The 12,215-nt window shown below is 55.1% G+C and overlaps 2 protein-coding genes across 6 annotated transcripts in view; one reads left to right on the top strand and one right to left on the bottom strand.

Moving 5' to 3' along the window:
• Window positions 1-3,515, top strand: part of Ptpn1 (protein tyrosine phosphatase non-receptor type 1) — a 69,255-nt gene extending 65,740 nt beyond the window's left edge. For all 4 annotated transcript variants that reach the window (XM_004663865.3, XM_045156620.1, XM_045156618.1 and 1 more), the window contains exon 9: window positions 544-3,515. In XM_004663865.3, the coding sequence (XP_004663922.1) occupies window positions 544-760 (217 nt within the window). In that variant the 3' untranslated portion in view covers window positions 761-3,515. The remainder of the gene's footprint in view (window positions 1-543) is intronic.
• Window positions 3,516-4,340: 825 nt separating this feature from the next.
• Ripor3 (RIPOR family member 3) overlaps window positions 4,341-12,215 on the bottom strand; it is an 85,439-nt gene continuing 77,564 nt past the window's right edge. For both annotated transcript variants that reach the window (XM_004663864.3, XM_045157722.1), the window contains 7 exons: window positions 11,782-11,917; window positions 11,146-11,307; window positions 10,471-10,632; window positions 8,957-9,159; window positions 7,994-8,077; window positions 5,710-5,800; window positions 4,341-5,312 (listed from right to left, as the gene is read on the bottom strand). In XM_004663864.3, coding sequence (XP_004663921.2) covers window positions 5,212-5,312; window positions 5,710-5,800; window positions 7,994-8,077; window positions 8,957-9,159; window positions 10,471-10,632; window positions 11,146-11,307; window positions 11,782-11,917 — 939 coding nt within the window. In that variant the 3' untranslated portion in view covers window positions 4,341-5,211. The remainder of the gene's footprint in view (window positions 5,313-5,709; window positions 5,801-7,993; window positions 8,078-8,956; window positions 9,160-10,470; window positions 10,633-11,145; window positions 11,308-11,781; window positions 11,918-12,215) is intronic.

Here is a 12,215-nt window from a genome sequence, read left to right on the forward strand (position 1 = left end):
CTGTGTACACAGTAAAGCAAGCTGTGCACTGCACGTGAGTGGACCTTGGGCTGAATTGATCCTCACAGTAAACCTGGCTGTGGGTGCTGTTCTAGGTGCCTGAGGTTTAGGAGAGGACAGGTGGCCTGTGAGTTGACTATTTATTTATATATATATAGTATTTTTATTTATGTATTTGACAGAGAAAAAGGGAGAGAAAGAGAGAATAAGAAAAAGGGAGAAAAAGAGAGAACGGGTGCACCAGGGCCTCCAGCCACTGCACACAAACTCTAGATGTGTGCCCCCTTGTACATCTGGCTAACATGGGTCCTGGGGAATCAAACCTGGGTCCTTTGGCTTTGCAGGCAAATGCCTTAACCGCTAAGTTGTCCCTCCAGCCCGTGAGCTGTCTCCTCTGGCCTGGTCTTCCCATCCAGCAGAGAGAGCCAGCCCACTTGTCTCTGCTGTGGGGCTGGCTTCTCCCCAAAGTACCTCCATTATGGTACTGTCCTCGTCCCATCCCCTTTCCCCAAGGCGAATGACCGTCTCTGCCTCTTTCCTCAGCACGAGTCAAGACACTGAAGTTAGAAAGCGGATGGTGGGTGCAAGTCTGCACAGCACCCAGGCTTCTGTCGCCAAGGGGCAGGTGTCCCCGCCCGAGGAGGAAGAACAGAAGGTGCACGCGACGCCAAGTCACTGGAAGCCCTTCCTGGTCAACGTGTGCATGGCCACAGTCCTGGCAACTGGTGCCTACCTGTGCTACCGGCTGTGCTTCCACTGACGGACGTGCCGGCGAGGCGTGCGTGCGTGCGCAGGAGGCGCTGGGCGCTGCCCATGCTGGGGTTTGGTTCTGGAGCCTCCGAGCCAGCCTCGGAGGAGCAGCTCGCAGGCTCTCTAGTGGAACTGGAAGGGCTGACAGAGGACGGAGGATCGATGCACTGGGGTTTGAAGGAGCCCTGTGGTCCCAGGAATACAAGAGTCTAATCTCAGGGCCTTAACCTGTTCAGGAGAAGTAGAGAAAATGCCAAATAATTCGCACTCTCGCTCGCTCTCCTCACCTCTTTCTCTCTCTCATCTCTTTGTGTTTGTTTTGAAAAAATAGAATGACAACACATTGTTGTTTTTAACCTTTATAAAAAGCAGCTTTTTTGTTGTTTCTGGAAAAAAACAGATGACTGGGCACTTAGGAAGCTTTCTTGAACCCTTCAGTAGTGAATTGGATTCACAGTCTACAATTGATTTCCCAGGGAAAGAATCCCCAACTGCCACGAATGTAACTTGCCGGCTCGGCCCGGGCAGCGCGCAGCTGACTGCACCCTGGGCCTGGATGGTGCCTGGAGCCGCCCCGTCCTGAGGAGAGAAATGATGCAGGCATCTCTAGAAAGCAAGCCGGCTTCTGCTTTGCTCAGGGTGTCCCTCCTGTGTCCCTTTGCGCGCTCGCTCGCTCGCTCTCCATTTCTCCTGTAGCTGCCATTGCACGTGCGCACCTCACCCTGTCAGAGGCTTTCCCCCAGGGCCTTGCCTCGGGGTTAGCTTCACCACCTGCTGGTCGCCAGCATCCCACCCTGCTGTTTCCACTTCTCATGGAAAAGAAATGCCACCACCGTAGAACCCGCACCTGTGAGGTGAGCTGATGACGGGGCAAGGCAGGCAGAGCCTGGGCCTCACGGGCCTTCTGCCTCACGTTTCCCTTCATCCAGGGACCATCTTCTAGCGCACCAGATGGCTTAGAAAATGTAGACACTTTGTCCTCAGGGTGGTTTCTTTAGAGTCAGGATTCTCAAAACATAGTTTCAGACCCTTAGCTCTGTCCCTGCGGAGGTGCGTGTGGCCTGGGTGGCGTACGAGCTGGGCAGTGCTGTGCTGCGAGTCTGTGCCCAGCTGCGCCGCTTGCTTCCCGCTGGCTCCTGATGCGCAGCCACACACGGCCCGGCCTTCCTCTCCCGGGCCTGCCTGGCAGGAAGCTGGCTGGGAAGGACACTTACTCCACACTAAGCCCCCGTCGGGCCATGTGTCCTTTTCCTGCTTTTCCCTGTCTGCCTCCTTTAGTACAGGGCCACCACCATCTTCGTGAGAACCAGGGAGAGGTGGAGAGCCAGGGAGCCGGTGCTGGTGTGCCGCTCGCCCACCCCGGTGCGCCCTCGTGCCGCAGGCCTGTGCCTCTGCTCGGCGTCTGCCGTCCTGTTCACCATATTTATTTACCCCCCCCCCCCCCGCATCCACACTGCACTAGCATTTTCTGAAACCAGTAATGTATTAAGATGTTTCCATGTCGGCCTGGCCTTCCAGGGCTCCATCAAGGAGGACAATAAGAAACACCCTCAGGTCATGCTGGGAGCCCACAGTGATGCCAGGTGCTGGGCAGAGATTTGGGAAGGGGGACCGTGGGCAATGTGGAAGAAGCCCCTGGCTGTCTCACATGCATCACAGTGTGCAAGGACTTGGGCTGGCTCTTCTGCCCGCCGCCTTTCCCAGGCATTACTCCACGTCGACATGAGTCCTGCGCCTCTGCACGATGGGACTGGTACGAGACCACAGCCCCAAGGCCATTGCTGCAGTAATTGCCACTCCGTGTGAAAGTGACACTGGTGACTTCCAGTCCTGGCCTGGTCCAGCCAGGCCCCACTGTAACTCTGACATTCCAAGGTTATGGCCAGCCATATTCACACCTCATGCCCTGGACGTCTAGAAAAGCAGGGCTCCCCTTCCCACCCCTGGGGTCAGCCGCCTCCGTTCCAAGTTCATGCTCTGCTGGAGCAGACCAGGATCTGGAATCAAGGCAACTGGGAGCCACCCTCCTGGGACAGCCTGGGTGACAGCTCTTAGAGTCAGTCTGCTGCCCCGGTCACCTAGTCAAGGGGTGAGGGTGCCTGCCGCCCTTGAGCCCCATGGGGACTGACGGTGCTCACCACTCTTCCTGCGAGGGGAACCTAAGGCCTCCACATTTGGTGGCATTTTTTAATAAGAAAAAGGCAGCTGGAGCCCCCGAGCTGCTCTCTTGCCAGCATTTTCACATTTTGCCTTTCTCCGGAGAAGCCACAGTGCAGAGCGACTCTGGTGGGACTGTGGAGGCTGAGCCTGCAGAGCCCAGGGAGGTGTCAGCGGAGCAGCCTGCAGAGCCCAGGGAGGTGTGGGTGGGGCCAGGGGCCAGGCTGCGAGCATTTGGCTGTGGGCTTGTTTTCTGAAGTCCTGCATCTGTAGTAGCTGAGGTTTCTGTGCGGTGGTGGCCTTCTAGACAGCCGCACTGGTTAGCTCCTGCCCCGAGAGCTCTGCCGTCACGTTAGAGCTAGCAAGCTGCTCTGCCTATGCCTTAAGCCGTCATCTACTCAGCAGGTCGTTCTTTTTACAGTGGCCATGGACTAAACCATTTTTACAAAAATAGAAACCAACAAAAAGTGGGGTGTTTGGTATAATCCCTTTCCAGGTATGGGTGCATGCAGGCAGGGGACCTCTGGGTCTTCTGTTGGGCACTTGCCCAGCCACCCTGTCAGCAGTGAGTTATGTTCTAGTTGCAACAATAAAATGGTTTCCTTAAAGAGTGTGGGCATGCTTAGCACTTCTTTGCTTTGTCACCTGACCCCAGTGGCGCCTGTCTCCATCCCTGATGCACGCAGGTGTCTCCAGCCAGTCAGTGTGCCTTCCCTCACTGAGGAGTGTTTTGGACACTGTGGCCTCCCTCAGGTACCTAACACTCAGAAATAACTAGTAGTTGAAGCCCTGTGCTCTGCTCTAGCTTCCCAAGAGGTCTCCTAGCCTGTTGTCTGACGCTGTGGTTTCCACATCTTAGTACCTATGTAAGGTTGCGTTTGATAGGTGTTTGGCTTAGACATGATACTGAGACATAAAGGATTAGTGAAGGCTTCCTTTGATACAAAACACCGTATGACGCCCCTCCTACAGGTGGCGGTGTGGCTTCCTGCATCAAAGTCATGTTAGCTCTAGGCAGCGATAATCCAGGCTTTCAGGACTCTCAAGGCTGCCTGTGGAGTGGGGTCCATGCCATGACCTCCCAGCAGGGCCCATGACACTAGAAAACAAGTGGGGCCATGGTCACAGGGCCACATGAGCCTGGGGGGCACCGTCAGCTGAAGGCTTCAGGTATGAAATGCCATTTGAGCTGTAGAAGACAATGTAGTGTGAAAAAGAGTGAGTTTGTAACTCTGGGACAGAAATCCAGGGTGGGGCATAAAGGCTTGACAAAGGCCCTGCCCTGGTGTGTCCACATCGGAGGTGGCCTGCTGGCAGCCCTGCTCTGCGGAGCCCAGGGCTCCGGGCCACGGCCCTGCCACCAGAGAGCAGAGGCCAGAGCATGCTGTCTGGGGAAGCGAATCGTCTACTGTGGAGACTAAAGCTAACATCCATTAAAGAGCAGTCATTAAAAGACTTTAATTGCAAATTTTAGAAAATAGACACGAGTACAACTTAAATAAATACAAGTTGAATCAGGAAAGCACAAAGTGTCCACAGGAAGTCCAAATGGGAACATTTAGCAGTGCCATTCACAGCAGATCCTCAGATTCTCAGGACACCTGAATGAGAAACGCATCGTGCTCCCGGGTGACGACCACACCCTCCCTCCACCCAGCGCCCGCTTCAGGGGCACCTGAGCTGACAGGCCTGATGTTAGATTGTTGGGTCTGATGTGCACGGACACAGCACATGGCGTTCCTGCCAGGACCACTTCGCGTCCATTGAGCACTGTTACACTGGGGACACGGGAAAGAAGGTCCGTGGCCAGCCGGCTGCTGTCTGGCTGACCACTGGCATTTGGGCCAAGGACATAGGGTGTAGAAACTCTGCCTTCAACTCTCCCACGGTCCCCAGCTCCCCAAGGTGACAGCTGGTGCTGTTGAAAAGTCTCGAGCCACTGTAGACTTTTCCTCCCACCCCTGCCGGCTGGCCTGCCAGCCAGTGTTCAGGGCACTCACTCGCCACACACTCGTCCACGTTGGAACCTGTGCACAGGCCCCCAACATGGCTGTCCTGGTCCCCACTGTACGTGGTTGATGCTTGCCTTGGCGCCGCTCCCTGGGAAGGCCAGAGTCCCAGATGCAAACGCAGTGCTCAGTGGAGGCCGGGCAGCCCCGGAAGTGCCACTGTGCCCTGGGCAATGTCAGTGGTCCATGCCTCAGGCAGGTGCTCTGTCCAGAGTGCCCACCCAAGGCTTGGGTACAGTGGAGACTGGGCAGCAGTGGTAAAAACACGAGATTTGAGCTCACCCACTGAACCTTGTTAAAACACTGTGATTTCAACATCTGCCTCCGGGCAAAAGACATCCTTTTGTTGCGAGCAGAGTCTGTCCATCTTCTCGAAAGCCAGCCGTCCTTTTTCACCTGAAATGCACAAGTGGCTGTCACTGGTTGTCTCCCACCTCGATGTCCCACTCTGCCAGGTCAGGGTGGCCTTAAGACTTAGACACATGGGTTTGGGTATCTTGTCAGGGACCAGGGTAGGAATGTCAGGAGGGGACACATGAACTGGGCCTCCCTCACAGCTGTGACAGGGCTGGCCTATGTCAGAGTCTGCTGACCTACAGTTACTTTTCAAGAAGAAAAGAAAACTCCCTGCCACTCAGCTGTGAGGGTAGCCTGCCCTAGGTTGAGGACAGGTAAGTGTGGGGGAAACCCGTGGTGGGTCCCAAAAGGCACCTGTGTGTGCCCAGAGCCAGGTGTGGCTGTCCCCACTAAGAACGCACGACAGTGCACTGCACAGGACGTCGGACAGCCTTACCAAATGACAGCGTGGCTTCCCTTGCTGCCGCTCGCACGGCCTCCAGGTCAGACTGGCACAGGCTCGCAATCTGGTCGATGCTCTCGATGCCCTGTGGGGTCAGGAGAGTAATGGCTTGCTGAGCAGAGGGGGTCTGTGTTGGCTTGGCCTCTGGGGTCTCCATTCTTTAGGGGGCCTCCAGTCAGAAGAACCTTTGGAACTGTTTCTTTACAACCCCAGCATGGGCCAATGGGTTTGCCAACAGGCACCTTCTGAAAATGAGTCCCTCTTCCTTCTAGGCTTTGACACCTCCTAGTTCATCTGACTGCCCTCCAACAACCTTGAGAACCAGGGCCTGATTCCCACCCCCCTGCCATAGAACCCTCTCTGAGGGGCCTGCCCCTCCTGTACCACGGCGCCCTCTGCTGGGAACCGAGCCTCAGCTGATGCTCTCCCAGGATGAGCAGTATCAGTGAGTTTGATGAGCATTGAACCCACTCTTACCCAACAAGTGGGCGATGTTTTTTTTAATGAGAATTGGGCTGGAGAGATGGCTTAGCAGTTGAGGCATTTGCCTGCTCAGCCTAAGGATCCAGGTTCCATTTCCTAGAATCCACATAAGCCAGATGCACAAGGGGGCACATGCGTCTGGCATTTGTTTGCAGTGGTTAAAGGTCCTGGCACACCCATTCTCTATCTGCCTCCCCCCCACTGTCTGTTTCTCAAGTTTAAATATGAGAATCTGGCGGAGTGTGGTGGTGCACACCTTTAATCCCAGCACTTGGGAGGCAGAGGTAGGTGGATCTCTGAGAGTTCGAGGCCAGCCTGAGACTACAAAGTGAATTCCAGGTCAGCCTGAGCTAGAGTAAGACTCTACAAAAAAGAGAGAATTCCCTTTGTGGATGGGACTGAAGCAGAGCAGGTAACCCCTCACATCCCTGGGACAGAGAGGACTCCAAAGACACTTGCATACTCTGGCCTGGGAGTCACGAATCCCCGAAGGTGTAGTCCACATGGCATTTTATAAAACTTTATGTGGAAAAGTGTTCATAGGGTTATCTGTGATAACACTTGGCTATTCATGCTTTTTAAAAAAATTTTGTTAATTTTTTTATTCATTTATTTGAGAGCGACAGAGAATGGCTGTGCCAGGGCCTCCAGCCAGCCACTGCAAACAAACTCCAGATGCGTGCGCAACCCTTGTTCATCTGGCTAACGTGGGTCCTGGGGAATTGAGCCTCGAACCGGGGTCCTTAGGCTTCACAGGCAAGCGCCTAACCGCTAAGCCTCCAGCCTTTTTTTTTTTTTTTTTTTTTTTTTTTTTGAGGTAGGGTCTCACTCTAGCTCAGGCTGATCTGATACTCATTCTTTAGTCCCAGGCTGGCCTAAAACTCACATACATTGATCCTACTACCTCTGCCTCCCGAGTGCTGGGATCAAAGGCATGCATCATCATGTCTGGCTTCATGATTAAATATATATATATTTAGAGCCAGGCATGGTAGTGCCTGCCTTTAATCTCAGCACTTAGGAGGCAGAGGTAGAAAGATTGTCATGAGACCTTGGTTTGATTCCCCAGTACCCACAATAAGCCAGATGCATCTGGAGTTCACGTGCAGTGGCTAGAGGCCCTAGTGTGTCCTTTCTCTGTCCTCTGATTGCAAATATTTTTTAAGGTGGGGAGCGTTGAGTTAGGGTCTTGCTGTAGCCCAGGCTGACCTGGAATTCACTATGTAGGCTCAGGCTGGCCTTGAACTCACAGCGATCCTCCTACCTCTGCCTCCCGGGTGCTGAAATTAAAGGCATGCACCACTACACCCAGCCCCACGTTTTTAAAACTGTGTGTGTATGGGTGCGCCCGGGGTTCTCACAACTGCAAATGCACCAGTCCTGTGTCTGGCTTTACATGGGTATTGGGAATCGAACCTGAGCTGACAGGCTTTGCAAGCAAGTGCCTTTAACCACTGAGCAATCTCCCCAGCCCTCATCCGGAGTTTTAAGTGCAGACACCCTCCAGCAGGCAGAAAGGGAATATCCCAAAAGACCACCAGTCCTCTGTGAAGAACTAGGGTGATTGGTAACATTCACATTTCTGAATTTTACTTTTTTCTCTCTCTCTCTCCTACAACAAGTGCATTGTATTTAAAATTTGTTGAAACTTCTAAAGATAGAGCTCAGCAGGGAGTCCCCTGGTGGCCCCAGCGGGAGAACTGCCCAAGTCCTCTTGCTAGCAGTGACTCCCTCTCTCTGGTCCCCTGAAAGCAGTGTCCTGCCCGCCAGCCGCTAGAGAGAGCGCAGGACTCACCCCGAGCTGCTGCAGCGCCATACACGCAGCCTGCTGCAGTTTGGCATCGTTCGCACTCAAGGCGTCGGTGTAGAAGAGCAGAGCCTGGGGGATGGAGCGGCTGTGAGCAGTGAGTCACAACTCAGGGGAAGGTCTGTCATTCTATCAGGAGATGCGTTAGCTTAGCCCCCAACACCCACCCCGAGGCTTGTGGCAACGACATGAAGACCCCTCTGGAAGGTATCTTGTGCCTTGTCACATGCCAACTTGAGAGAGCTGAACAGAGGGTCACCTCACAGGGTGGAAAGGGCAGTGTTGCTCCCAGGACAGAAGGGGAAAGTGTGTCTTCCCCACATCGCCCCTTCTATTTTATTTACTCGTTTATTTAAAAGAAACAGAATGGGCACACCAAGACCTCTAGCCGCTGCAAGTGAACTCCAGGCACGTGCACCATTGGCTTTACTTGGGCACTGGGTCCTTAAGCTTTGCAGGCTGAGCTTCTAAGCCATCTCTCCAGCTCCACATCGCCCCTTCCAGCAGCAGCTCTGCCCCCCCCCCAACCCCTCTATCACAACAATACCATGGCCAAAGCAGGGCATGGTGGTGCCCGCCTTTAATCTCAGCACTTGGGAGGCAGAGGTAGGAGGATCGTCGTGATTTTGAGGCCACCCTGAGACTACAGAGTAAATTCCAGGTCAGGCTAAGTTAGAGTGAGACCCTACCTCAAAAAAAAAAAAAAAAAATCAATACAATACCATGGCCAAGTCTCTGCGCACCTCTGGACCTAACAGTCCAGTTGACAGCAAGGTGTCAGCTAGTGCTGTGTCCCTCGGGTGTCCTGATGACCGCAGCTTAGATCCCACCCCAGTCCACGTTCAGCCTCCTCAGAGCATCTCTGGACCCAGATCGCCCCGTGAACTCAGCCCTGATCACTCACTTGTGCAAGAGTGCACACCCAGCCAGGGTGCACCGCCACCACCGTACCTTTTCCCGGAACCGCCTGTTCCCGGCCGCGCTGGCCAGGCGAGCACTGGCCGCCCGGCTCACTCTCGGGGGCCCGTCCAGCTGCAGCAGCGCCCAGGCGTGCAGGGTCTGCGGCAGGGGCTGGAGCTGACCCAGCCGTTTCCCCTGCAGCTTCCTCAGGGCCTTGGCCTGTGCTGAGCAGCGCAGCTCCTCAATGAGAGTAACTGGAGGATGGGCAGAGGGGGCCAATCACCTCACTGCCCAGAGCCCCAGAGAAGCAGTGTGTTGGGGGGGGGGGTGCCAGCAAGCCCCTGCTGGACACATTGCAAAGGGTCCTCCTGGGATCTAGGATGGCTTTCTATGGAAGGGACACACACTGAAATAAACAGAACCACAGCTGAGCCTGGGCCCATGACTCAGACCTATTTTCCAGCGCTGGGGTGGTGAGGGTAGGAGGGTCACGAATGCAAGATCAGTCTAGGGACCGGGCATGGTGGCGCACGCCTTTATCTCCAGCATTGGGGGGGCAGAGGTAGGAGGTTCTCCATGACTTCGAGGCCAGCCTGAGACTACATAGTGAATTCCAGGTCAGCCTGGACTAGAGCAAGACCTTACCTCAAAAAACAAAACTACAGAGAAAAATGAAAAATAAATAAATAAATAAGGAAACTGTGATTAACAAAAGGTCTGGGAAGATGTCTGAATAAAGACCTGAATTGGAGCCCTAGTGCCCACCTACACATCCAGATGAGCTGTAAATTCAGCACTGAGGGGATAGAGGCAGGAGCTAATCTAACCAAAGAGCAGGGAGTTTGAGGTTCAGTGAACAAGGCAGCAAGACCCACGTAAAGGCGGATGCACACGGCACGTGTGTCTTGAGTTTGTTGGCAGTGGCCAGAGGCCCTAGTGTGCCCATTCTCTCTCTGTCTCGTAAATAAAAATTTAAAAAAGAAAAGAAAAAGGAAACAAGGCAGGGCTGGGGCAATAGCTTAGTGGTGAAGGCGTTTGCCTGCGAAGCCTAAAGACCCCGGTTCAGTTCCCCAGGACCCACATAAGCCAAATTCACAGGGGGCGCATGTGTCTGGAGTTTGTTTGCAGTGGCTGGAGGTCCTGGCGTGCCCATTCTCTCTTTCTCTCTGCCTCTCTCTCTCTCTTAAATAAATAAAGAAATAAAATATTAAAAAGAAAAGGCAGAAGCACGACAGAGGAAGACAGCCTCCATCTTAGCCCGGCCTCCATAGGCATGCACGCACAGTACACTGCTACACACACGTCCCAAATCCAAATGCATGCGGACTTCTGACTTCTGATTTGGGCTTTGGCTTTCTTTACTCCCTTGCCGAGGGTCATGGCCACAGCCCTTGGGGGCTAACTCCCACCCCTGCTGACTGTGGGGTTCTGTGCCCCATTAGGGTTTTCCTAACAGCTGGAGGGAGAGTTGGCTGACTTCTGGGAACCGAAAGGGAGCCACCCGGGGCTCTTCCTTCCTGTCTCACTCCCAAGGGACACTCAGGGGCTGCTGCCGCCCAGCCTACCTTCCTTGGTGAGCTGGGACAGGTGTTTCTCCAGGTCGGCGACGCCCTGCCGCTGCAAATAGCTGTGCAGCTGGAACCAGGTGACCCTCAGCTCCTCCGGGAGCCCTGCCCAGGGTAGGAGCCCGCAGCAGCTCACCACCTGCTCCAGGAGCCTGCGGCACACTGACGGAGGGAGGGGACATCATGGGAAGAGCTCATAGGGAAGGGTAGGTGCCCTACAACCACCCCAGTGGACTCTGGATCCTCAGGCCAGAACTCAGATGCCAGCAGCAGCCCCCAGGCTGGGAGGAGCGTCTAGACATCAAATGCCACCACCTGGCATAGGACTTTCACCCTTCACTTAGGAAGAACCTAGGCAGCGTTTCAGGGTGTCTGGATCACCCCTTGCTTATATACCTTCCTTTTGGTAATCCTTGAACCCTTTTAAGGCTCAGTGGCAGGCACAAAATAGGTCCCTAGGAGATGCACCAGGCTCACTGGTGTTGGCACCATTTCAGTGGTTTGTAGCCTACTCTCCCAGAGGCACGGGGGCACCAATCTGAAACGGACTCTGGGTGCCATGCAGACATCATAAAGATGGGGGGGTGAGGGTCGAGAAGGCCCTGTTACCACAGGGCTGCACACAGGAGATGCGGCATGCCACCCTGGTGGGACAGAACAGGAAGAGGACGCTACCTATTTCCAGCTGGCCAGGGTACTTCCCACGGACACGATGCAGAAACATCCTCTTGAGCTGACTCAGGAGCGTGGTGCCAGGGCAGGCCAGGACCCTGCCAGGCTGCGTGCAGCCTCGCCATAGCGCCAGCCCACTTTTCCTGTGCACGGCCTGCGGGATGACTGGGAACAGACAGACGCCTAAGCGGCCTGGGCTGGAGGAGCCTAGAGGCTCTAGAATCTTCCTCTGCTAGCACCTGCGAGGTCAGCCAGGACGCACGGACAGTCCTTTCCTTCTGCAGGCCATGCGGGCTTCAAGCCCCTCCCCACCTACCGTCGTCACAGCACCGGCAGGGACAGCTACTGTCACCAGCCCCCACAATGGACGAGAAGCTTGGACCATGCAGAAGGTGAACGTGGGGGCGTAGACAGGGTGCTGGGGTGACAGCCGCTGCTTGTGGGAGGGTACACTGTGTGTCGTGATGCAACTAGAGAATGGCCTCGGTGAGCCTGAGAGGCGGGTGTGAATGCAACCCAGCTACGGCCTTGCCCATCACTGCCCCACCCACGGGAGACGGAGGAAGTGGGGGCAGGACCCTGGACGCCAACGGGCCACCTCGCGTTTTCACATGAGCGGCCCGTGCCTGCGTTACTTACTGTCTTCCACGGAGGTCGCCCTGCTGACCTTCTCGGAGTCAAGGTCAGAAATCACCTCCAGAACCCGCTTCTGTTGGGCCACTTCTTCCAGGAGGGCGCTCCGCACCATCGCCGACACGTTAGGGGAGGCCAGTTTCTGGAAGCAGTCGTGACGCTCAGGTTAGCCTCCCGGCCCGCCAAGGTCCGCCATGACGCTATGGCTCCACGCTGCCCAAGGCTGTCCTGCTGCAAGGGGAGATCCCTGAGAACTTCCAAGCAGAGCCAGTAAAAAGCAGGCTGAGCCACCCAGAGGCCACCTCTGCCACCGAAAGGGGACAGCCCACCCAAAAGTGAAGCCAAGCCACGTCGGAAGGCAGTGGGAAGAAGGCAAGGACCGTGGTGTTGGGCACTTGAGCCTCTGGATACAACTGAGCCTGAAGCCCACCCTGGAGCCC

The sequence above is a fragment of the Jaculus jaculus genome, chromosome 8 (assembly GCF_020740685.1).
Source record: "Jaculus jaculus isolate mJacJac1 chromosome 8, mJacJac1.mat.Y.cur, whole genome shotgun sequence".
NCBI lineage: Eukaryota > Metazoa > Chordata > Mammalia > Rodentia > Dipodidae > Jaculus > Jaculus jaculus.